At 43.2% G+C, this 27,168-nt stretch overlaps 1 protein-coding gene across 7 annotated transcripts in view; it reads right to left on the bottom strand.

Annotated features, from left to right (window-relative positions):
• Positions 1-27,168, bottom strand: part of FGFR2 (fibroblast growth factor receptor 2) — an 81,543-nt gene that overhangs the window by 46,054 nt on the left and 8,321 nt on the right. For 4 of the 7 annotated variants that reach the window (XM_033066315.2, XM_033066314.2, XM_033066313.2 and 1 more), the window contains exons 3-6: positions 15,009-15,275; positions 14,248-14,322; positions 7,382-7,551; positions 1,319-1,442 (exon numbers count right to left, since the gene is read on the bottom strand). In XM_033066315.2, the coding sequence (XP_032922206.1) occupies positions 1,319-1,442; positions 7,382-7,551; positions 14,248-14,322; positions 15,009-15,275 (636 nt within the window). The remainder of the gene's footprint in view (positions 1-1,318; positions 1,443-7,381; positions 7,552-14,247; positions 14,323-15,008; positions 15,276-27,168) is intronic. The other 3 variants (XM_033066318.2, XM_033066317.2, XM_033066316.2) reach the window with 2 other exon arrangements.

Genomic DNA, 27,168 nt, shown 5'->3' with positions numbered 1-27,168 from the left:
CAAAGGCAAGCTCTCCCTGGCACTTTCACAGGGAATGTTTTCCTTTCATGCTGTCCAAGAGGCTGGCACTTGTCATCTCTTGGATCTGGGTGTTTCCGCAGATTTAGGTGGTCTCAGCCAAAACAAAACACTACTTTATAAGAACACTCAAAACAATGCAAGGGATGTATTTTTACTCATGTAAAACCAATCAAGTACTAGGGAAATTAACATTTTGTCATCATTTAAGCCATATAAGCCCACACCTACAGTAAGATATTCTGCAAAGAATCTATGGAGTTGGGCTGTCACCAGCCAAAAACAGCATACAATAAACAAATTAATTGTTGCTTTCAAAAGTGATTGATCAAAAGTTCTATTCACAGAGCTTGTAATGCTCAGAACACCTCACAAAGCTGGAGAGCAAAGCCCATTCAAGACATACTTCAGAAACCATGGCTCAGAACCCTAAAGGTCCTGTAAGAAAAGCCACACTGGTTATTTTGGACAGCAATGCCTTAGAGTCAATAAAACTGCTCACACCCATCCAGGCTAATCAGCAAGACTAGAGGTGAACACAAATTGTTCCTGAGATTTCAGGCTCTAATTTAGCTAACCACTTAAATAAATATCTGTAAGCCTTATTAAAGTCAACAGGATTTAGGTATTAATAAGGTAACATTATTAAGCCTGTGTTTAATAGTTCTAGGCAATCACAGCTTTGCTACTACTTAAAAATTCACACAGCTGTTTAGAATTTGTCCTCAGGTAAAACACTTCAGAATTTTTATCATCTGTGTTTTGGGGACTGCTCAGAGCCCACCCAACATGCTCCAGTCAGATTTCTGTGAATCCAAAATGCCTTTCCTCAAGCTCCAACTCTCCTCTAGCTGCAAAGTCAATATCTAACTTTTCATTTTAAAAAAATCATTTCAGCTATAATAACAGGACTCTAAAGGATTGCTTGACAGTTTTCATAACTGCAGTTATTAAAGTCTGTGTTAGTACAATTGTACAAGTAATAATTAAATTGTAACACTAATGATTAAAATTGCATCAGCATTTATTATTTGGTCGTCATGACAAACTTGTGGGTGGATATTGCACATGGATATTACACTTTTTGCCAAGGCAGGGATAGATTAATCCTACAGGCACGAGTGAGACAGATGAATATATAAAGTTATGAAGCAATTGGCTGTGCAGTGAAATCTTATCTTTGGAGCACTGTGAAATCATCTCCAAAATAACCGCGGAGCGCACCAGCTCAGCTCCAAACGCTGCAATAGAGAAAGCCATTAGTGAGAAACACTGTCCTGCCCAGGGCAGCCTCACTTACCAACCACATCCAGGTGGTAGGTGTGGTTGATGGAGCCGTACTGGTTCTCCACTATGCACGTGTAGTTGCCCTTGTCCGACGGCACCACGCTCTCCATGATGAGGCTCCAGTGCTGGTTCCGGACCTGGGGGATGCAAACAGACAGCTTGGCATCTTCTCAAGCAGAGTTTTACCCTCTCCCCTTCCAAAAGAGCTGTTCCCTGAATAATTAGCCTTGTGTAACCCACAGTTGAAAGCCTCCTCTGTGCTCGTTTGACAGCTCTGGGCACTGAAATGATTTCAGCTCGATCCAGGACAGCAGGGCTGCAGCAGTGAAAGCTTTCACACCTTCTGCTGTAAATTCACCTGACCCCTGCTCCAAGCACTGCAGATGTCAGTACACACTCAGTCCTCCCAGGCTGACCAGAATGGCACCAATTAGCAGCACTTGTCTTACTGGACTTTACCTTTCAGTGCACTCTAAAGTGAATGCACACCCTCAGGATACTCCCCATCTGTCTCCAAACATCCACCTGGCAATAACTACCATCAGCAATCCAGGATAGATATCATCCCCTAACACCCAAGTGTCCATCCTTCCTAAAAGCTCAGTTACACAGCTCACATTTTAGAGAAGCTGAGGGGTGATGTTTGGGATTCCTCCCCCAGACCTTCTGCTGCTCTGGGGTACAACAAGAAAAAAATGGATCCTAGAATCATGCTGCCTCATGAAAAATTCCTAATGGAAACAGAGCATAAGGAGATATACATTTATCTCACAGAATCCCTCCCAGACAGAATTTATTAAAGGTACTGATTCTGTTCCCATTTGAACTCTAAAGGAGCCCTGGCATTGGTCTCACAGAAAATAGGATCCAGTGCTGGAAGGATACAGAGCCATCCGGTACATACATTTATTTCCTGCATCAGAAGCTGGCTCCCAAAATGACCTTTTGCTGGTTATGGACTAATTCCTTGTTTCAGCATTACATTTTTGACAAAGTGCTCAGAAAGTTTAACATTCTCTGTAGCTGCAATGTACAATTCCTCAACTGCAAAGTACATATTTCAGCAAATGGAATAAAACACAATCTGGTACAGTCATTTTAATCAGCCAAATGGAAAGCAGTAATTCAGTGCTGTACACCAGAAAAATTTATGGGCCATTCAGTGACGCTTCCAGTAACCATACATTCTTAAAACATCATTACAACTATAGCTATGAAATTCTGCATCATGCCTGACTTATGTAGGTCCTTATCCAGCAGGAAAAGCTGCACAGAGCCACATCCCAGTGCCAAGAGCACTTGTTGGAGGTAAAAATGCCTTCAGTTCAAAGTTTGGAAAAGAAGTTCTCTCTATAGGCAGCTCCTGGCTTTCCTAGTTTCCCCAGCTAGTAATTATCTCAATAGCTCTATATGTCTATTATTGCTCAGTTGTGGACTAATAATGTTAACTAATGACTGGCCATGTGGGCTTTGAAAAGCAAAGAAACTGTGGGCAAGGCTCCAGCAGCAGAAAGAGAGAAAAGAAGAGAAGATGCCAAGCTAACACCAGAGAAATGTTAAAATCTGACAGCATCCTCATCACAAAGTGATCTGTGTCCCCCTCTGCTTTGACACAGCCTTAAAATCTCCAGCCCTAAATTAAGGCTTCTCTCCTCAACCTCTTTTTGATGGTCAAAAAATTATATTGATTTCATCAAAATGATATCTTGATTTTTCTTCACATTGTGAGGAGCTAAGGAATAAGTTTACAGAACTAGAAAGAGTTTATCAGTGTTATTTTAACATCTCATTTTTCTGCTAAGCAATTCTGAAAGTCAAAATTTGGGTCAGGAAGAACCACTGTCATAAACTGTTAGTAAATAACAGATACAACAGTTACATATTTTGAGTATTTTTGATTTATTTTGAAGGACTCTTGGTCAAAAAGACCTGAACTTTCTGCCATTAGAAGTTAAAACATTTCTCTGAATCAGAACAAGAGTTTCTAACCAATCTGACTAAAACAGGAAGAACAGATCATAGTTCCACAAAAGTTAAAACAAACAAAAATTGTAAACAAGCTGCAGGTAATTAATTTGACAGGAAAACACCAGAAATTGTTTATGTTCAATAAGAAAACATAACTAACTCAACAGCCACAAGTGGATATACTGGATGGCAATATTAAAAAGTATTTCTGCAATTTCCCTTCTTGTAACTTCTTGTAACAGAGATAATATCTTTATAACAAAACAACAGCTTAAGCCACTTTGGTTTAAGCTAAACAACTGCTGTAGAGGTCCAAAGCAGTTATGACACATTGTCAGACGAGTGGATTTATGTCAGGGATCTGGATCCAATGACATTGTTGGCTTAGTGCTTTGTGGCTACAAGTGCAGCATTGCAAAGCCCAGGAAAAACCCCCTTTGTTGGGGATCAGCAGCCTCTTCTCTCCCTGAAGAATTCAACATTTCATTCTCAGACAGCAGTTCAGCCACATCCCTGCACCCACACAGCTTGAAATATATTTGGCAATGTGGCCTTTTAAAGAGAAATGCCACAGCCATTAGTCCAGGTTTTTTTCTGACTAGTTATGGACACTACTAGCAAATTAATGAGGATTTTTTCTGGGGGGGAAACCATTCTTCCAAAAAATCTCTCTGAAAGATTCAATTTTTAAACCGAATTATCAATATCAAATGCAGACAAACTGCACCCTGATGTTATAGCTTGGGGGTGGGAAACAAACTGGAATCAAAATGCCAAGAAATATTGGTCAGAGAACTGGGAAATGGCAAGGAATTTTTCATAAAAACTTTTTGCTTTTGGAATATCCCCTAAAGAACAGCAGACAGTTCTGTTCAGTCCTAAAATGTGTGTCTTCACTGAAGAGATAATGTCATGAAAAGTTGTCACTCAGCTAAAAATGGATCAATTCTAAACTAACTTCAAAGGAAAGAAGGATTAGAAACCAAAATACAACTGTCCACAAAATCAGCCCAGTTCAGAGCAGTACAGTGGTCCTGCTCAGACAAAGAACAGGTACAGAACACCCCTGGCAAAGGCCACAGCTTGTGCAGTTTCTATAATCAGATATTTTCTTACTCTCTATTTACCTGGCTGAATTTAAATGTGTTTAACACAACTGCAGTGATGAAGCTTATCCAAATGCAGAGGTGAAAACACACACGTGTTAATGCTTAAACAGTGACAGCTGATAGAAGTGCATTTGCTTTCTGGGTGGTGTACAGGAAAGAAAAGGCTCCTGTGGTCTCAGAGAGGATTTAGATTATCAACTCTAAGAAAACACAAAATGCCTCTAAATGCACAAACAAGAGCTATCATCACTTCAGAAAAATCAGAGCAAAAAGGATTTAGTTATTCGATAACTGATCCTGTTCTCTTTATTTGAAGGAGGTTTGGTATATCTTGAAAGATATAAAAGGATCAATTTTGAAATTCACCACCCAGAATTAGTCACAGTGCAGGAATTCTGCCCTGGAAGCTATCTTGGCCAGCACATACACCCTCCTGAGCCTGCCTCAGTGCAAATTGACTCAAGACATTCCCCAGTCCGAGGGACAAAGTGCTACAGGCCACTATCTGATTTTGATAAAAACAATACACCAAGGGATTTCTCAGCTCTTAGCAGCAAAGAGGTGGCTGAAGGATTACTGGGAAGCTTCACATTTTCTTTCCCTTCCCTTTGTCCCTTAAGGCTTCAAGGGATGATTGTCTCTTCTGTCAGATACAGCCAGGTTTGGTTGCAGCTATTCTACCCCAAAGTATGGTGAATATCTCCAGCAAGAATATCTCTGCCTTGCAGGGAGCAATATCCATATTCAAGACAATTCTGCAAGATTTATCATGAGCTGCTGTGATACTTGGTTGAATACAGACCAACACTGATAAACTCAGTCCTTCCTGAGGGTTCCTTCATTTAAAGTTATTGCAGCAGTGGTGTCAGGAAAATACAATTCTCTATTCTAGTATAATTTTGCCTATGCCCACAGTGACTTCATCCTGCCCCTGTAAGAAGATGAGGACACAGGTTCCAAAAGCTCTGGGGTCCTCACTCTTTAACACCCATTCACTGGGAACAAGCTTCCATCTTCACAGATGATTATTCAAAATGACAGAATATAGAATATACATAGATTTGGTTGATTTGATAATGCTAAGTAAATCCTACGTGACAATTTAAAATTTAATGCCTTTTGGAGCAAGAAAATCTGAAATCCTCAGCTGTGTGCCCTCTTATTTTTTTATTTGGGCTTAAGAGGTAAAAGAATTTAGAATTAGAGGTACAGACTTCACACATGCAGCTGGCTTTAGGAACAGGCATGTGTGGTTCCTTCCCAGAGTACACACATACCTAGGAAATTGCATACATTTAATACACATGACCAAAAGTTTCACTTGTGCCACTTAATGGGCACAACTCTAAATGATCTCACCCAGCTCCCTCACACAGACCAGCAGTGCCCCACAGGAGCTGATTTCCCCCACCAAAGATCCCCTCCCAAAGCAGACACCAGGTACCTCCATCCTGCCTCTCTAGACACACATTTTCCTTCATGGTCTTCAAGAGTGATATCTTCATTTCCCCTTCATCAGATGCAAAGTGTTCAAAATAACAGCCTGGTTACTACCAGAACAGTTACTATTATTTTCCAAGACAGGATTAGTTTGGTTGGGATTTTTTTTTTTCTTTTCCCTTAAACTGGTGCTTTTTTTGTTTTTAAAAAAGCACTGAGAAGGGCAAAAATCACTGAAATGGAGCCAGTTCGTTAACACTCCACAGAGTTATGAAAGGCAGAAGGTGTTGCCAGGTGTACACTCATAAGCAACAGAAATTTATGGTGTAAGCAAACATAGATGGAAAAGTCTACTTAGATAATTAGTGCTCATGCGGGGAGACTTTCTGGGCTCTGCTCTCTGCTAACACAAATGTTGGAAAAATTGACACTTTCTACAGTAAATCCAGCTAGAGAGGAAAAGAGGCTGAGGCTTGTCCTTCTCTGCACTGGAAAACAGATTTTTTGCACCGAGCAGGATCTGAATGAACAGCTCACAAAGCAATGGCTCAGCCAAGGCAGCCCCCAAAAACACTGCAGTGGAGCTGAGCTGGGGGTGCCCCAGCACTCAGAACTGAGCTCTGCCTTGCAAAACCATCTAACTCGTGTCTAACAACCCCTGCCAGGCTGGGGATCCCACCCCAACACAAAGTGAGTGCCTCAGAAACTGCTCCTCTTTGTGAGGAAGCTGCTGAGGGAAGACCCACACAAGAGGTGAAGGGAAGTCAGGAATGGCAAAGCTTGAGCAGCGATTTGCCACCGAAGTCACACATTCCCAGCTCCTTGGAGGGATCAGATGACCGAATCCTGACTCCTGACCTGACCCAGGCAGATACCAGGAGGTTAAAGGTCCGTGCACTAACACACAGAGCGAGCTGGCCTCCCTAAAACTCTCTCTTAATCAGTAACCACCAACTCAGAATAAGACATCTAATCTGAAGCTATTTAAAATTCAAACAAACCCTTCCAAGTAATTGCTGTTACTTTCCCTCAAATTCTTCTTCCCATTTCAGTTTCACAGGCCATAAACTCTATAGAAAATAATAACTTTTGGACTTCCAAGGCTTCCTTTATTAAACTGCCTTACACTCACCAAAGCGGATGGTCGTGTTTTTAACAATGCAGCCAAAAATGAATAGAGCAAAACAGTCTTAATCTGCTTTGCTAAGTCAGTCTTTAGGTTTCCAAATATGCCTCTATAAATAATCCTTAGCTGCACTGCTAGGCTAGAAGCTTGAATTTCAGAAAAAAAAAAAAAATAAATATAGAATTAGTGCTCAGTAACCGCCAAAGAAACCACCCACCCTTCCCCAGAAGAAAACAACCACCTCTTTTTGCTTTCACGTTTGATCTGAGGCCATTAAAAGATTTTCTATTGACCTCAGCAAGTTTTTGATGGGTTTTGTTTTTTTTTTTTTTGAGGGAGAGGAGGGCTGGTTTTGGTTTGGTTGGTTGGCTTTATTTTTTCCTACAGCTTTGTTGAAGGAGAGAAACACCGAAACAGCACGGCCAGCCCTTACCTTGTAGCCGCCGATGCGATGCTCCTGCTTGAACTCCTTGCCATTTTTGAGCCAGCGCATGGTGGGCGTGGGGTTCCCCATGGCTGGGCAGCGGAACTTGACGGTGTTGGCGGCGGGCACGGCGTGCAGCCTCTTCTCCATTTTGTCCGTGTGCGTCCAGTAAGGCGCCCCTGTGCCAAAGGGACACATCCAGAAACGTCAGCACCTGGAAGCTGAGCTCCCTGTCCAGCCCCTTCCACCGGCGGGAAGGGTCGCACAAACCCGGTTTAAGAACGGTTTAACGAAAGCACACAACCAGAGACCATACCCTGCAAGTGTCAGCCAGGCTCAACCTGCTGCTCTGGGTACTTCATTTGTGACAAAATTCCAATAATTCCAATAACCGCCTTTGTTTTGAGTATGTCAAGTGAGACAGAGGGTCCAGGTTTTCATCAGGCACTTTTTAGTTACTGTGATGGCTCAAACTCAGAATTTTTGTGAAGCCAAGACAGACCAAGACCGAAAATGCTTGGAAGCATCAGCCTTGCCCTTTCCCCTTGTGTAGAACACCCACCTGTCTGACAGCACGCTAAAGCCTGCAGTGTGGGATGCCAAGGTGAACTGTGCTGCTACTGCCACAGAAACCGCTGAAATGTATTTACAAATGGAACATGTTTCTGAAATCTTAACCCAAGCAGAGGAAATGTGGATCAGCAAAGAACATTTATCATTTTGGAGGGGTTTCCCACACTCAGCCTCTTGAAGTCCAAATGGTCAGTGACATCCAAAAACACGGCATGAAATGAGAGTATCCCTCTCTCAACCCACATTTTGTGAGGTGATCACTTTTCCCAGACCCTGACATGGCTCTCATTCACTCCTTGCCATGTCCTGGCCCAGCCTGTGCCCACATGAACAACATCTGTACCAGCAGAAGAAACACAGCAGAACAAAATTTACAACTACCCATGTGTTTGTACCCCCACAGAACTAAACTTGGATACACAGACCAAAAGACAAGGTTATCCCATGCTCTGGATCCTTGCACCACTTCTACCTTTCTCAACATCATGGCATTGCTTCAGTTGTCTCACCAACATTTTTTTTTTTTTTAAGTTAAAGATTCAAGATCTGTTTAATAGTAGGAAACATTAATTTCTTTTACAATGGAGTTTTCCTGAAGCAAATCAGATTAGCATGGAATTTTTAGGACTAGAGGGGTCCAGAAAAATAACTCCATTTCTCTCAGCCCTGTTTCATTTCCTTCATTAGCAGGCCAACACTCCACTATAAATAAACTCTTCCGTTCCTCAAATATTTATAGCAGTTCTTACAATCAGTGCAAACTCAGAAATCCTGCTACCCCCCTCTCTAAATAAAAATACAGCTGGACAGAAAATACAGGAATAAATCCTTTAACAAAGTCTCAGTCAGTATAAAGAAAACATTCTAAAAGCAAGTCCTATAATGATGCTGTGAACGATAAGTGTTTGGGGTTATTTTTTTTTTTTTTGCCCGAAGTGGCAATTAGTGTTAAAATTAATGAAGTAGAAAAGCAAAGCAAATTTGTGCATGTAATCAAAATAGAAAATCAAGTAACTATTGAAAATTTAACTGCAACACTAAGAAATTGTTAGGTGGACTAAAGTGAATTAGGGATGCAAGGAAAATCACTGTTAACATTATTTGCTGAAAGCAGGATCACATTAAAACAACAGAAGACTTTAAACAAAGCCAACCAGAGGAATTAACTGCTACACGCAAAGACCAAATTACATTTCAAGTACACCAGGCAAAGGCAGAATTACATGCTGGTACTGAGGGATTAAAAAGCTGTTTTCCCTGGACTGCTGAAAAGTCTTCCACAAGGCAACCACTGCTGGGCCCCACTCACAGCTCCCACAAAGTCAGAGCAAACTGGGGCAGGTCAAAGCCAACCAACCCTCCAAGGCAGCTGTATCAGCATCCCAACTGGAGCAGAGTGCTGCCTTCAGCCTCCAATGGGTACTGCCAGCCCAGCACATCCCATGAACCTTCCTCACATGGATGGAGCACTGAGAGCTCACAGGCAGCCACTGGCAGGCACAGCCTCACCCATGGCAAAGCTGCCCTGCAGCCCCAGGGCTGGAAAGGCAAAGCTCTGGGAAGCTCCAGAGCTGCAGACTGGGGCCAGGACACTGCAGTGGGTCAGGATGCAGCCAACAACAGCCCCCCAAACAAAGCTGCTCCAAGCAGGTTTGTGCTGTGTTATACTGCAGCCCATCCTCTGCTTTTCTTGAAAATAACTATCCTTCCCATCAGCAGTCTGCTCCTGGAAAAGCTCCAACACAACAAATGCACAGAGGGAAATCTCAGACAGAGATGGGTGCAGAAAAGAGGCCAGGCAGGAATGAAGAGAAGAGGTTGAGTTTTGTCCCACAGAAGGGGAAATAAACCCCCCCCAGAATGGGAGAAAGGTCTGTTTGGAAAGCTTCCCCTCACACAACCCTCAGCATAACCCATAGTGCTCCTAAATTACAGAGCATCTTGGAGAAAAACATGCAGACATCACATATGGAAAACACCATCTGAAAATGCTCCAAGACATCCTACATTTTTCATTATTGGCAGCTCCTCAGCATGTTCAAGGAAAAGAAGAAAAGGCAGCAACATCCACAAACCATCACACTTGCCCTCAAACTGTGCTTTCATCCAGTGATTGATCTGATTAACACACAGGACTCTTCTTTATAGATTTAACCATCATAAACTAAAACTTTTAGAGCTTCTATTTGTCTTGAGAGGAAAAACACCAAGCTTCATTAAACCAATAATGAACGTAGCTAATGAGCAGATAACACCAGGTGCTGAGTGCTCCCATGGGCCATGTCCATCACATCCCATCACTGCCACCAGGACAGGTGGAAATAGGTGGCACCACTGCTAAAAGTTCACAGGAACCACAGGGCAGACTCCAGCATGAAGCAGCAACGAGCAGCAGGGGAACTGGTGGGAACTCCTGATTGCTTTTAGAGTTCTCATTAGTGAAGCAAATATCCTGCTGACCCACACTGCACAGACATTACATCTAATCAGCCAAATCTCCTGCATGTGAAATTGAAATTAGGAAGCCCAGGGGACCACTTCACTTCAGGACACTTCAGCTTTTATTTGGACTTATCTAATACAAAGAAATACAAAAGTAGTCAACTCCAAGCCTGCCTGACAAGCACCTCAAGCAGGCAATAGAGCTCCATAAGTGACCACATCAAACTCCTCCAAGATTTTCAGTACTATTGTATTTGACCTTTAATTAAAAAACACTTCTAGGCAACATCCAATTTTTGCTGCTCCCCTGAGTGGGTTTCCACTCTACAGGATTTGATGAATTTGAACCTTGTTTCATCCTTTCTGAAACTCTTCAAGGCATGAAAGGAACAGCATGTGGATTACATTTAGATACTTTTTGTTCTTGGTGCCAATTTACCATTGCTTGGCCCAGAAGAAATTGTTTAAAGGGCGATAAGAAAAAAAAAAAAAGTTATAAAGCTTCCAGTTGCCTGACCAGAATTCAAGGCAGAGCAGCAGCATCTTCAGGGCTACCCAGAGGTCTACAGAAAAAATTAATTGGTGGACTTGATTGCAACCACCACATCAGCTGCTGCCTTGCCAGCATCAGGTCAGGATAACAGAAATCCTTCAAATTAGGGATTACCTCTCAAAATCACAATGAGGACAAGGCAGTAAGTGCCAGCAATGTCTTTTCCACTGCTGCCAGAGTGATGATCAGCACCCAACTTTGTAAAAGCAAGCCCTTGCCCCTCCAAAAACCAAGCTAAGGCCCATCTTTAGGGCAACAAAGGGGGAAACTCAAGTTGCCAACAAAGCCATTTTGTGGAGAAAGGGAACTGTTTTGCAGTGGAACCAATCCTGCACCTACCCCACAAGCACTAATCCCTTCAACAAAAGCTGGAAGTAATAAAAAGCTATTCAGGATGCAGTCTGGAACAAATCTACCACAGTGTTTTTTCAGACAGTTAAAGTATCTGTCAAGCTAAAGGGACAGCAAAGGCAGAGTGAAATCTCTTACTGGAAAACACACACAGGGCCAGTGGTCAAATGCACGTGGGTACAACACCAGTGCCCTCCTCTCCCAAGGAGCAGCTGCTCCTCACATCTGCAGAGTCACCTACAGCCTCCACTGACTGCAAGAGCAATTGTATTTTCTGGGCAGCCCTGAAAATTACACTAGATATCCTCAACAGCCTCTCCACCTGCATTTGGAAACCTTGGCCTCTGAAATATGTATTTGCAACAGAGACAAAGAAAATAAAACAGCTTAAAAGAATACTTAGTGGTGTAAATAAAACAGCTCTAAAAGGTTTGTTTTAGTTTTAAGTATTCAGGAATGAGAATGCCAAGGTTCAGCTTCCTGTTGAAGGCACTACAGCCATTTCCTGCTTCATCTCATCATAATTAACATGCCAAGACAGCTGGACTTTATCAGAATTGTTTCATCAAAAAGCAACAACCTTTGAAGACTATGGCCTTTTGTTTCTATCAGTAAAGTCATAACCAGGCCAATTTCCATTGCTTATCCTTAATGATCACAGCTGTAATTTGTATGTAAATTATCAGTTAAATCATTTGAGATCTGCAAAGCTCAAACCATGACCAAGGAAACATTTAAAAGACTTCTGCAAAAGAGCGGCAGCCAGGACTCTTGGGAGGTCGTGGACTTTCCCAGGATCAAAACCCCATAGGCAGGGAAGGCAAAGGGCATTTGGCCACTGTGTACCACTGCCTGCCCCACAGCACACAGGGTACACACAGCTCCTGGTTCACTCTTCCAGCTGCCTTGTACCACAGTATCAATTAGATCAATTAGATGTGGCCTCTTGGTCACGATAGAAAATTTGAAAGAGGAAAAGAAGGCACAAGGCACACCACACCGAGACCCACCAGACTTTCACACATCTTGCCAAATCACAACCCTCTTTCAGCAGCACTGTATTAATCCAAGGGAGTTGCTATGCAGCAACTTTTCACTGAACTCTGAATATTTGCAGGGACAGGGTGCTGTGACCCTTCAGTCATGGTCCTGCTCCAGCTCAGACCCCAGGAGGCTGTGCTGGTCCCTCAGCAGACAGTGGGCACCTTTCAAAGAGCAATCCCACAAGGAGTTGTTTTGGAACACTGCTCAGACCCAAATCTGTCTCCTTGCACTTTCCTCCCTTCCATCTCCACTGCACTTTCCCAGCCATCCGCAATGTTTGAACGTTTGTGTTTGAGAGGCATCTTTCACTCAGGGCAGGGAAAGTGTGCCTGGCCCCTGCTGCAGCACACAGCCCTGGCCCAGCAGATGGACACTGTCAAGGGCCTTTCACCAGCTCCCCAATCAAGATTGATTAACACAGCTTAAAATGATAGCTCGTTTTACAAGAACGTCATTAGCACAACCACTGGGCACTGCTCCCTGTGGCTGGAAGGGCAGGAATCTTCTGAGCCCATTACAGAGCACAGCTGCCTCGGGAGCAGGTCCTTCACTTATTCCAAAAGCCATTTATGATCACAACAGATCACCAAAGCCAGCACTGCAGACCAGAAGCACAATTGTCACTGAAAATACCACACACCCTTTTCTGACCAACACCAGTAAAGCTTTAAGGAACAGCAAACATCAGAAATATTTCCCAAAAGGAATTCCTAACCATGATTCCATTTCAGGGCAGTGCTAACACTGCCTGGACTAGTGGGTTTTGTCTTGACAACCTCTTTTAAAAGCAGTGTCCCTTTTCCAAGCTCCAATTGTCCTTTCCACTTTGCATTCCTCTGTCAGGGCAGCCTCCAGCTGCCTGATCTCAGCCCTTGCAGAGGCACCTGTGCATCAGCCAGGGTTAATCACACTAACAGATGGCAGAGGCCAAACAGGCAGCAAGGAACTCACATCACTTTAAACAGCATCTAACGTTTCACAGCCCCAGACCAGGGGCAGCACACACACAAGGCACTAACCAGGGCAGCCAGGATCAGGCTCTGCACAATCACCTGCACGGGTGCTCCAGGCTGCCCAGCTCCTGCCCAGCACACACAGCCCCTGCATTTCTGTGCTCTCTGTGCCACTGACTTCACCAGGCACCAGCAACAGCAAACCAGCAGTCACCAAGGGGTTTTTTTGCAATGCTGCACAGTGGCATAAAGAGCCAATATGAATTTTATACTTCTTTTTTTTTTTCCTCTTGGAGAGTGCTCTATTTAGAGCTTATTAATAGCTTCATGAATTCTCTAAAGGGGATGAAGTTTAACGCATTCAAATAGGTTTAAGACTCTTTCAGCCCATTTTAATCATGTATAAGTAACATAAAATGTGGGTTTAACACTGCATTGACTTCTTTGCAACAAACCTTAAGGTGCTTTGCAGACAAAAGAACCTCATTGTCTCCAAATTCATTCTCCCTGGGGAGATTTCTGCTGAGATTAGGGATTGAAGGATTTTCCTCATTACAACTTAATTTGTTTTTAAAGTTTTCATACCACCTTTTAACAAAATGAGCTTGATCTTTGTTTCTCCTGTTGAATTTCTGCTCAGGTGCAGGAAAAGTTAGTTCATCTAAGAGTCTAAACCAGACAAAGACTGAACTTCAGGAAGAAAAGAAACTGCAGAAATACCAGGAAGAAGGGGAAAAAAGAAAGTACAGACCAGAAAAGCACGTTCAAAAGAATATTAGTTTATTTTTATTTTTCTTTTCCGAGTTATGTGAAACAGAAAACAGAGGAGGACGGACATCACTATTTGACAGTACATGCAGTTAACAATCAAGAACCTCTGAAGACAGGAGTGCAAAAGATGGGACATAATTTTCCACGTGGATCTTGCTAGGGACTTCTGGCAGTTCGCTGTTACTTACTCATCTGGTTGCTGTCATTCACAAAGTCCTCGGACCCATCATTGTCATCTTCATCATCCCCAGAGGAAAGAGCATCTGCACATTAAAAACAACCAAGTCTTTAAACCAGCCTATTTGGTTTTTTACAGACAAATCAATTGATAAGCTACATCTTAGGTTGTATTTCAAGAAGGACAAGTGTTTATGTTAGTTGTGCAGAAGCTAGAGAAAAAGAAAATCCAGCCACACAAAATGTGCTATTTCCATGTAAAATTGTAATATAACTAGCTAATAGTCCTGAGTGCTACAAAGTCTCCCAAGGGAGTTTGCTAATTGCAAAAATCTCTTTCCACTTAATATTTTAACTTCTGCTACAGAAATGCAGTTGAACAGAACTGAGCATCTCCAGAACAATTTATCTCTGAACTTGAAGGATGTGGAACACACATTTTCCTCTTCTGATGCAGGGGGCAAAAACCTGTATTCATTCTACTGGCTTTATCATCATCACAGCAACTCTGTGTAATTTAATCCTGTCAGAGTGGCATAAAACAGAGAGCTCTACAGCAGCTGTTAATCACTGTAGAGCCCACGGAGCAAAAAGGAGTGGATACAAACTGAGCCCAGTTCAGGGTCAGGACAAGGAGAAAAATCCCCAAAACAGCTACAGAACTCATCTTAACTCACTGTGCCCAAGTGGACTGTCCATGTGAGGTCATAATGTGTCTTAACATCACATTTTACAGCTTCTGCATGCAAAAACCTGCGTTGGACTCACTCACCTGTAACATTTACAATGAAGTACAGAGTATCACTGTCTAGGGTCCTAACAGCAGTGCAAGCATAGAGGCCCGAATCTCTGGCTGTGGCATCCTTAATTTGTAAGTACTCCCCAATAATCACTGTCCTATTGTCGGGCCCCAAAGGGAGCCCATCCTTAGTCCAACTGATCATGACGGCGTCTCTCAATTGACAGCGCAACTCTAGCGGCTCTCCTGGCAGCGCCGAGTACACATCTGGCTGAGAGATTTGGTATTTGGTTGGCGGCTCTGCGAAGGTGGAAGGAAAGGAGGAAAAAATAGAAGAGAAGGGAAAGGAGAGAATTTCCAACACAGGTCAGTGAAGGCCCTTTTCATCCATGGAAATCAAGTTATGTTAATTTTTTTAAAAAAAAAAGTTTCATCCTGATTAGCCCAGCATTGTGTGTTGCAAAACTGAGCCACGTGCAGGTTGTTTTCAAGAAGTTCACCACAGGTAAGCTCAGGCACTTTTCATCAGTGTCTTCACATATCCCTTGTCCCCAGTGCCACACCAACACATGACTCTTCTCCTGGGCCACAGACAGCAGGGGACAATGAGGGTTGCAGAACCTGGAGGCTTCAAAGCACTTGGGGGAGCAGGAGGGGTTCAAAAGGCAAACTTCATTTTCTATCTCAGCATTTGGGTCCACAATTCAAATGAATAATTCTCTTTCCCCACCTGATTTTTTTAAAACCTGGGAAGTGCTGTTTTGAAAGACAAGGATGCCCAAAACCCCCTTCACTCACTAAGCTAATAAACATGAGCTCCTATGCACAGCATGTATCATGTCTTTTCTTTTCCTCCCTGTGCCCAAAGTCTCTACATTTGCCCTCTACACTACCAGCACTTCTCTCCATGACAGTAACTTTTTCCTTTAAATTCTTTTTTGCTTCATTACTTATTTTACAGCCTCTCCCAAGTGGAATACAGCAGAAACCCAGGAGCACAAGTGAAGCTTTCAAAGTCAAAGTATGCACAGAAGTTCCCAAGGAACTGGCTCATCCGTCAGCTCCTACTGTAACCCAGTAACAAGAAGAATGTCAAACCACAGTCTTTTTCCAACAAAACACCCTTGGAAAACTACATCCGCCTATAGTTACTGGAGCTTCATGCCCCCTTGCAGGGCCAGCTCTCAGCAGGGGAAGGGAACTGCAGCCCTGGGCACTCCAGACTGTCTCCACAGTGCAGTGGGAAGGCTCAGCATACCCAAGATGAGCTTAGGCTGTCCCACATACAGGCACTGCTTCTGGAGCTGGTTTCTCCCCACCACCACACTATCCCTCTCCCAAGGGTTTGCCAAGGGCTGCAGGAACGGTAAATAAAGGAAAGAAGCACAGAGACATCTTCTGTTTGCTCATGGGGAGGGTCAGAGTGCACAGACAGCTGCTCCCCGCACACCCTGGACACGTCCTGCCCTGCACAGGCACCAGCTGTGCACCTAGGAATAAATAAAACACCTCTCTGTCTGCTTGGCCTTCTGAGGGTATGATGTCCACACTTCCTTCTAAGAATGCCAAAACCCTGAAACCAGTGCTCCTCATCCTTGGGTTGTCGTTTTTAGTATCACACTTTCAACAGGGAAGCCTGAAACAGGCACCAAGTCTGAGCACACCTGGAGATGGGAGTCTGGAAATGCTGAAGTTGTGCCAGTAGCTGAGTTTTGTGCAGCCCTGCAAGGAGCAAGGAGTTGGACTTGATGGTCCCCATGGGTCCCTTCCAACTCGAAATCTGATTCTGTGAGCACCAGAATTGTCCAGCACGGTGGGGGACTCATGAATTTGGATATCAGGTTCTGCTGATGGATTTTGGATACCAAATTTCTCCCCCACTCATCCTGCAATCCTGTCATTACAGGAATGTGCCCTAGCAAAGCTTCTCCTGCTTTGTTTTCTGAAAAAGACATGTTTTCTCAAAGAACAGCTTTGACACACACATCACACCAAGGTGGCACATAAAACCCATCCCAACACAAGCAGTCAGAGACTGTAAAGCTTCTTGGATTTAGATTTTATAACAAGGTCTCTAAACTTTCTAGTGTGCAGAGTTCCATCTCAGGAGTCCAGGACAGGCTCCAATAGAGATTTATATCCCTTATAAACTAATTCAGTCTTGCTGATACAGTCATGAACCCACAGATCTGCAATGCAGGTGTTTCACTGAGTGCTACATTATGCTCTTAGAAATCCAATTTCCAGAAGGAGCATGGGCTCCTTTCTACATATATTTCATTACAGTAATGAGTGTGTTTAAGTCTGCTTGAGAATTTTTTTAATTAGATTTCACTGTCAAATAAAAAAGGTACCTGAAGCCAGTTACCTAATTTACTTTGAAGTTTGTAAGACTTCTTTGTAACACTCTACCTGCAAAGAAAATGTCTTTTACAGAGTTTACACTGTGCCAACAATGTACTGGAGTCTAAAAATGTCTTTGTTAAACTTTTTTAAAAGTCACTTTGGGTGATGATACCTCAACCCTCCTTTCAGTGCATTAGAACAATGAAAAAAAATAAATTAAAATAAATTTTTAACATCACATCCCTGATTTCATCTCTTTTTAAACTACTCACCCCAAATTTGCACTGAGTCTTTCAACACAAATCCAAATCCAAACTTGAGAACAGTAATTTATTTCAAAATTGCAATTTAAAAAAATTTCTTTTACAAAGAAAATCACTAGTACACTAAAGAAAAACAAGTTTCAAAGAGGTATTATCATTTGGTATATATTATCCTCCTCCATTTCTTTCTCTCTAGAGTATCAGGGAAGATGCAGCAAAGTGTTGTCATGATATAATGAAGTCATGTTTGGAAATTGTGAGTTATTTCAGGTAAGCCTTTGTGTTGCCAAACTAGAATGTAGCAGCACTTAAGACTGTCACTTTTTATAATGTTTGCCTATAAACTTTTTTCCAGTGTGGGTTTGAAATGGTGCCCAAAAGCAAACAGAGAACAGGTGGGATTCTGAGGCATGAATCCACCCAACAGCTTCAATGCTAAAATCAACCAGTTCAAACTGTTCAGAAATTCCCAGCAGCACATAAACAACCCATGCTGCAAAGTTAACTCTCCCTGGGACACTGCACATGGATTTTTGGAATTTAGGGACAAGTTTTGAGCTCATGTCCATGCTGTACCATCAAGCCATCCCCTGTGGCTGACAGTAGGGTTTTTCCCTGCTCCCCAGGCAAGGTTTGATATCCTGCTAGCACACCCAGCTCCTCCAGCCCTCCTGGAAGCTCTGCCTTGGAACTGCATCCTCAGCCCTCAGCAGAGACCTGTGAAGCAGCCTTTGCTGGGTTTGTCAGATTAGATATAAAGAAGTTTTTACAGTGAGGGTGGCACTGGCACAGGTTGGGGATGAGGCAGTGGATGTCCCATCCTTGGAAACGTTTAAGGTCAGGCTGGACAGGGCTCTGAGCAGTCTGGTCTGGCTGAAATGTCCCAGCTCATTGCAGGGAGGTTGGACAAGACAGCCTTTAAAGGCCTCTTCCAATCCAAACCATTCCTTGACTCTAAGGAGCCACAAGATTCTTTTTCAAGCAAATCCTGCAAATCCTGTGACTGTGGCATAGGTTCCTCCTGCAAAGGTGCACTACCTGACATGAATTACCCCTTGGAACCCCAAACAAGCAACAAAGGCATGTGCAGAAGGACTCTGGGTGTTCTTAAACACTGCAGGACAGGGGACACTGCTTCTGTTATTTTCTGCTCTCAGCTACATCCTTATTTGTAATAGTGGGGCACACAATGTATTTAAACTTTATAGGTGGAGCTGTTGAACAATGCTGCCATGGAAAACCAAGCTGCTGTTAAATAAACAGCTGTGAACTTTTTCTCTGCCTGCTCATACAGCCTCACAGCATGGTTTATGCCATCCAGCCATCAAGTGGAGTAAAGACTGTTTGTATAAAAGCCATGACCACAATAGAGGACTGGGGACACTCTGACTGCTCTATTTCAGATTATTAAGATATGCAATTGTATTCCAAATCATGTTTCTGTTCCAGATTCGGTCACTGAGAGATTTATACTTCCTTAGATTTTAAATTATTATCATCATTATTACTTGTCTGCATTTAATAAAATGTTAACAAAGAGCTGCTTATCTTAAGTCTCAAGTCATTTAGTTACTTAGTTACAGAGCCAAATAATGAAACGATCAGCTAATAGCTAACCCCAGCAAAGATTCTCACACAACTCTCCAGAACACAAAAGCCTCAGACCCCATCAAGCCACTTTCACTTCAAAAGGCTTTAGTAAATAACTAAACACTCACCACAGTGTGCCCAGAAGGGTCAACAGACCTGACCTGTCAAGAATCCAAGAGGTTCATTGCAAAATTGAATGTCCCCACAGGGAACACCAGGCTGCCAACCACCAGCACCACTGCTGCTTCTCCCAGCCCTCCTCATGGCTTTCCTGGCATTGAGGGAAGTCCAGCAACACCACACTGGATGAGCAACATGGAATGGGGACGTCAAATGGGTCTCATGACCTTGCAAGTCAAGCCCAAGGCTTTAGGTTCTCCCCAGGAGGCAGCCCAGGTATCACCAGTCGGGTGTGCAGCCTTCCCTCCCACCTCCCAGGGACAAAATAATGAGAGTCTCCCTTAATTTAAGCTGCCAGACCAACATTAGGAGTCTCTCCACGTCCTCTTGTGACAATGGATGATGAAATCAGCCTGCAAAAGACAGGGCCACCAGACTGAGAATGCAGAGAGTCATTCCTGGCCATGGTGACCATCTCCCATTAGCCAAAAGCAAAACAAAGGCTCCTTAGACAAAGGGGCACAAAACAGTGTTTGCAATTCATCCATCAGCTGCTCCAAAGCCACTGGATTCCTGCTGTCCCATTTGTACTGTTACTGTCAGCCAGCTGCCAGCTCTGCCCAGCTCTGCCTCTGCCAGGCACCATCAGGAAGTCTCTGTTCTGATAAAACACTTTCCAAATTGCTACAGTTCCTCTCATAATTTTAAAACACTAACAGTTTGTTTTTTTTTTAAATCCCTTGTCCCTGAACAAAACTCCAAATCATTTCCCACCATCTAATGTATAAAAATATTAGTTGCTCAGATCTGATGAAAAAGATCTGGGCCTTGTGGAAAAGCTTCAAACACAAAGCTTGAAAGAGCTATCCATGATAGTTACAATCATAAATATGTGGTAGATTCTATGTCTTTACTTGTTCCTCTAACACACACTCCTGGGCTGCTCTGTTTGATAGACTTTAACAAAACAAAGTGCCAGATTCTCCAAAATAAGTTTTTCCTGCATGTTTATTAGGATTGTTATCCTTACAGAACTAAGGACGTAATCATCTGACGGATAATGAGATGAAACCAGACTAAAAAAAAAAAAAAAATTACGTAAAGAATAGGAATAATCCTCTTGCCCTGGAAATGAACATTTGTAAAATAAAGTTGCCACATCATACGTGGCTGGTGATCCAGCAAGTGTGGAGCTTCCAGCCACACTGACCTGCTGGAGCTTGGATCTCCACACCATGTCAACTCCTATTGAGTGCTACATATACTAAAACCATCTAAAAAAAAAGTGAATCTCCTCCAATTGCAATAACTTGCCAATGTCATCATGGGTAAGGGAAAATATTACACTGCACTATATCTTGCCTTCCTAAGCTTTGAAGGCTTAGAAAAATAAAAAATTCTGGTGAGCAACAAAGCCTTTTGCCACTTGCCGCGCTCCTTGAACAAGGAAAAAAACCTTGGAATAAGCACCCAAAAATGATCCCCATGTGATTACATCCCATCTGTCTTGGTCACACTCCTTGGCAGCAGGTCTCCAGGCAGCATTTGGCCCTGGCTGCAGCCACCCAGGCCCCATCACACCCAGAGAGGAGAGCAGCAGGTCCAAACCTCGTGAGGATGGTCCCCTGCTACACTGGCTGACACGGGATGAGGGACATGAAAAATTTCATCAAGGCTTTGACGGCTGCCAAGCAGTTGGGTGGATGTGTCTCACTCACCCCATGGCTAAGGAAAGGCTCATTCCCAAAGAGAATGGAATTATACTTGTCTAGGCTTCGTGCAGAGATTAAAAATTCCTCCAGCCCGTAGCCTGCTTGCTCCTACCTGTCCTTACAGACGCGACTGTTGAGTTGGGCTGCACAGCCACAAACCTGTGTCAAAAACGCCAAGTACCACGTGCTCGTGGGCTTGGCCCTGTGCTTTGTGTGCTGGAAGCCAGGGAAGACTCAGAGCATGCCAAGTTCAAAGTAAACAGCAGAGACCAGCAAGGCCACCTCCTGCTGCTGGAAGCTGCCCTGCCACTTCTTCCTGTTTGTCCCATTCCTCTCGGTCTGCTCCCTGCAGGATGGAGAGCTCTGGATACAGCAGCACCATAGCACTGATCTCCAGACAGGGCAGGGAACAGGAAAGCACCAGGATGGCTTCTGCACAAAGACTCGGCAACCATGGAGGGGAAGAGCACCCCAACCTTGAGAGGCCACACCAAACCCCCTAAAATGACTGTGCTGCCTTTTGTAACTTCATCAGTTTGATGAGAAACTAAAGGCCATCTCCAGGATGTGAATGTTTGGTTCCAGGCACTAAACCTTGACCATTTCTATTCAAGTCATAAACTCCACCAGCTGCCTAAAGTAAGTGAGAGTCTCTCTGCTAAGTGAACTGAGGAGTACAACAAACCCAACACACATGTAACACAATCTCAAAAATAATTAACTGCTCTTCAAACTCATTACAGACGAGTCTTCTCATGTAATCTATTATACAATACAAAGGGGAAATGAATCACGTTTTGCCAGAACCTCAATTGAAAAGCTAAAAAAAAAATTAATCTTCTCTTTCTAAAATAGCAGAATTTGAAACTAGGAACATTGTCTTACTGTTTCTTCTTTCAGCAAGAGCAGAACTTCAAATCTCCCTGACTGAATTCTGCACGTAACCAAGTGGCAGAGCAATTAAACCAGCTCCTGTTGTTCAACCCAGCCTTAAAGTCTGCTTGGGAAAGGCTCCACAAGAAGATATACAGCCTTGGGAAAGTGTACAAGCACGTATATTTGGTTGCAAAAGGTTTTTCTTGGGTTTTAGTATTTTCTTCCAACCTGTAGCTCTTTTTTAGGTTCTTTATTTGCATTTCAAGAGCAACATAAAGCCTGAACAGAATATAGCATAGATCCAAATGTAAAAACAGAACCTTTTTCTTCCAGGTTTGCCAAAGGCCATGCTCAAGACTATTACTGCTCAACGTGCAGAAGAAATAAATTACAACTGGGAGGTTAAAAATTGCACAATTCAATGTTGCAGTGTTAGTTCTGGATGCAGAGAACATCTATTCAGATTCCCTACAAGCAAGTCAGCAGTTGTTTCTTTTGTACACGGTCCCATTTTTACTTGACTATACAAATCCTCTTAATTTTAGCAGCTCGTCTGGAAGTCTCATCTTGCCTGTTCCCCTGAAATTCATCTCTCCCCACTTCCTAAAGCAGGATTTGAAAACAGTCACTGGAAACAACATCCCCAAAACATCCTCTCAGCACTTTTGAGAATCCCATCCACAACACACACGGATATAAAGCATGGGATATTCTCCAAACACTTCAGAGCCTCAAGGCATACCAGGCTCCCTTTCAACCAAGAGGAATATTGGGGAAAGAGGCATCACAGCTTGTTTAATTCCAGCTCCACACAGAGAACAGCCTCCAGTGGGGACAAAGAAAGAGCAGCACAAGCCTTGAAGTGAAGAGCCAGGTTGGCTACCTGCCCTTCCAGGTGGCACACAACATTTCACCTCAACTTCAGGCACCTCTGTCACTCCTGACAGTACCAGTGGCTCCTGGGCACTTTGCCATACTCCTGGAAGAGGATTCAAATGCTAGAAGAGTGATTACTGAGCTGTGGTTCACTGCAGATTTATTAGAGAGTCTCCATGCTAATCCTGCACGGCTGAAATACCTGTGCTGAGTAAACAACACCAGGGAAATCTGGGTACTTCAATACTGTAGTATCTCAACAGCACTGTTTTTCATGAATAAACAATGCTTAAGAGAACCATGATCAAGAAGTACTCAAAATTTGAACTGGGTGTTTAAATTATTTTCAAGAACTGTCGAGTGGCGTTCAGAATTAGAAGTCATATTACTTTCCTTGAAACAAATTAGATCTTGCAACACTGAGACACTGAGCAGGGCACTCTCCAAACTTGCAAAGCCAGTCTCCAGAGAACAGGTTCTGCTCCTGCCCAGCAGCAGGTCCTGCCAGCAGCTCACCTCTCCACACAGCCCATGCTAAAGCAAGCCCAGCATGAGCCTCATCGAGTTTTTCTACCCCACAACTTTTCATTACACTTTAAAAACTAAGTTGTTGTGTGGTGCTCTGATCAATCCATCCAACCACAACTGAACCTCCTGCAGCCCTGTCCTGGTGGGTGCAGCCCACCAAAGCATCCCCAGGCACAGCATCTCAGTCCAGCCTCACTCAGAAACAGCCACAAATCGCCTGGGAGAAAGCCTGAGATGTCACAAAACTCTTTTCCTACATTTCCTTCCAGGTAAAAAAACTCCATTCAAAACAGAAAAGCTAAGAGGGAAAAAAAAAAATTCAAATACAACCAAACTGATTTTCTCATCCTCAACCAGCCTCTCATGCTCATTTTTCTCCCTTCCCGTCCTTCAACACATTTCCCTTTCCAGTAAACCCTCACAAATGCAAGCCATTTCCTTGGTACAAAGGAATTTTCCCCTCTTCCCAGTTCTTGTGGCTTTGCTGGACGCAGTGAACGTCCCAAACTGATGAGCCAGTTCTTTTGTGGGGGAGGAAAAGCAATAATTACACACAACCTGCAACGTGTGAGGAGGGGAATGAAAGTAGGTCAGGTCTCAACTCCTCAGCTTCACTGGGGTTCACCAAAAGCTTTCACTTACAGTCACTTTAAAAATACAATTAAAATAATAATAGCACAGCAAGTGAACAAAGCAGCACGGTAGAATTCAGCTTTCTGTCCCTCTCTTTGATATGGATAATGGCATTTGTGTGGTGACAAGAGGCACAAAAACCTGAACCAGCAGAAAATGATGCTCACAAGACACATCCCACTATCAGGCGCCCTGATACTCAGAAGTCCAGGAAAAACAAACACATAAAAAAAGAGTTCTTTGGGGAAAAAAAACCAAATAAAACAAAGAAACCACCAGGGATAATTAAGAGATGGGAAAGGACAATCTGGAGACATACATAATCGGTTTGTGAATTACAAGCTGGTTTTGAAAGTTTAAAAAAAAAAAAAAAAATCCACTCCTCCTACAGAATCTCTTGTTTTGCAACTGTCTTGTTGGGAAGCACAGTCCCCAAGGAGCAAATGCCAAGGCAGTTCTGCTGACTCCCAGCTCCGATTGAAACCCGAAGGGCCAAACTTCCAGAACAGCCCCGGCACTCCCAGCGCACGTTTCGTAATTACAACAGGAGCTCTTGGCTGCTGCACTCCTGCAAATCTGGTCCTTATTTAACATCTGACTCTTACAAAGGCGCTCCAAAGTTGCTCAGTTGCTCCAACTTCTCTTTCAATCAGCTTAAAAGTCATTTAGTCCCTGGTACTGCAAGACTGGCGTCTGTGATTTGGGGACGTGCTGTGCCAAATCTCCCCTAAAAAAAACCTCACTGCAAACACACACTGCAACGTGCTGAACCTAAACTCAAAGGTCTGAGTTCCAAATCTGTCCCCAAATTGCTCAGAGATGATTTTACACTGGCAGGCTCCATGCCAAACCAAATATTGCCCCGTTTCCCACCAGCACCACTAACAAATCAGTGTCCTCTGCATGATGCTCCTGCTTGGCTTCATGGTCTCTTTACAGCCTGAATTTTGCACTTCTTTAACTACACTGAAATAAATTCTCTCCTCTAGTCAAACCAGGTGTGCTATTACACACAGACAAGACATAACTTGCCAAAGTGGGTGATGGTTCTTTTAAAAATACAAGACTTAAACTGCTCAGGAGTGCTGCTTCGAAGAAAGTCTCTTTCACTCTAAAGCTTCAACCTTGAAGAGTCTCAAAATGTTTAACACTTAAAAATCTGACACTTCCAGTAAGGAATTTTTCTCTATAAATGACAGAAAAACACATAGTTACGTATTTTTCTAGCATTCCCACCTGATCCTAAATTAAATACTCATTTTAAGAAAACACTGATCTCTGAATGTTTTTGTTCAAAGCCATGTAAAGATCATTTCTAGTGAAGCTGGGAAGCTGGATATAGAAATAAGCTCATTAAGAGCTACGCTATGGGCATTATTGAAACACCACAATAGTCCATCGTCTCATGCAGACACAGCCTTGCATAACTGGAGATGTCAGCATTTTCATTGTAAATTCTGCTTTCAGAGGTTTCAAATTTGCCTGTAAAAAAGTTGCTATGGCCTGAAATTTGTTGCCATTTCCCTGCCAAGGAAGAACTATTTTAACATTAGGAAACTATGCATTCATTGGAGTCAGCCACTGGTTTAGGGTTGTATCTATACAAGTGGTTTTAAAAAAAACAATAAAAGGATAAAAAAATCTTACAACTCAGCATCTTTGAAAATCTTCTGGTTCAAAAAAAAAGAAAAAAACTAAAAAAAACCCACAACCCTCACTAAAGGAATCAAATTCCTATTAGTTAATAATTATTATACCCCTTCCAAAAGCTTCAACTCTACAGCTGATAAGCCTAAACCATGCAATTATTTCTGCTACTTTGCAAAATAGTAGCCACACTGAGAGCCTACCAACTCCCAGTGTCTCATCAACATGGACTGTAAATAACAACCCTACCCACATCCAATTAGTTTGAAGCTCAAGACCATGCCCCTGCTAAAGGGCTGCAGATTTTCAACACAGAATGCACACATTAAGACTGATTTAATCTGGCTGCTTGTACAATTCCTCAGAATCTCAGCTAGCAAATCCTGTGCTGGGCCAAATAACTTACTGAACCAGATCCCTGAGAGGGCATCCAGCCCTCACCCGAAGCTGTGGGGATGTCACATTCCTCCATAATGGGCTTTAATAATTGCCCTTCCTTGAAATAAAATTAAAAGGAAAATAAATTAAAAAGATAAAGCCGACTCTGATTTAACTAATCGGTTTGAATTCTTAATTTAACTTGCAGATATCAAAGCCGCTGTTCTTGTTTAAAAAAGAAAAAGCCAAAACACAACAGTCAAAAGGGAACCCTGGGTGAAGCATTTGCTTTCTTTTCTCCTAGCAAACCAGAAGCAGCATTCTGGTGATGTACAGCACCTGTGTCCCAGGAGGGTGATGGATGTGCAGGGTCCCCCCAGCCCTGTGACCTGTTGGCAGGGTGGCACTGGCTGGAGGGGACCCATGGGGACATCCCAGCACCACAGCATCCCTGCACACATTGGAGCACCCTGCAGAACCCACATCCTGACCAGGCAGGTCACAGCAGCCACGGAAGGATCTCCAAGGGGACAGTGCTGACCACTGTGACCACAGGTGACATTCATCTTTAAGCACTGCCAACATTTAGACAAAAATGAAGGTACACCACTCATATGGCTCAACATTTTTGCAGAAAGGAAGGCACTGTGCTGAACATACTTATTTTTGGATGTTGTTTAGTGTCAGTGAGTGGCTATGACTGATTAAATCCCAAACTCATTACTCACTTCCACCATAAGCACACATTAAAGGGGTCTCTCCCCTTCCCTGCTGCTCCTGAGAACCTCCCAAATGTAGGACCACTCTGAACTACTGTGTTTTCCACAGGACACAGAAATAGGCTGTCCCTTGTGGAAAGCTTAAATTAATCCTCTGAAATTCGACCTAAATTAAAAGAACTGAAACGTGTTGTCACCACACAGCTCGGAGTGGGTGCTCCAAGAACGGTGTCAAGGCATTGCAAGTGGGTAAGAGACCAAATTAGCTACCCAGCAGGGTGATAACACTCAGCCTGGGCAAGGGGAGGTCAAGGGAGAGCTCTCTATTTATCAAATATATGTCTAAACTAATTATTCAGCTCACAAAGTAACCCCTCAACCCATGTGTGCGGTCAGAGCCCTTGTGAAACGCTGGCTATCATCAAAGGCTGGGCACACACAGCCTGAGAATGGGGCCTTTGTACACGCTGGGGGAGGCTTATGTCTAAATATTGAAAAGCAGAAA

This window comes from Catharus ustulatus, chromosome 8 (genome assembly GCF_009819885.2).
Source record: "Catharus ustulatus isolate bCatUst1 chromosome 8, bCatUst1.pri.v2, whole genome shotgun sequence".
Lineage (NCBI taxonomy): Eukaryota > Metazoa > Chordata > Aves > Passeriformes > Turdidae > Catharus > Catharus ustulatus.
Note: the sequence above shows the minus strand (reverse complement) of the source record. Positions and strands in the feature narration are given on the sequence as shown.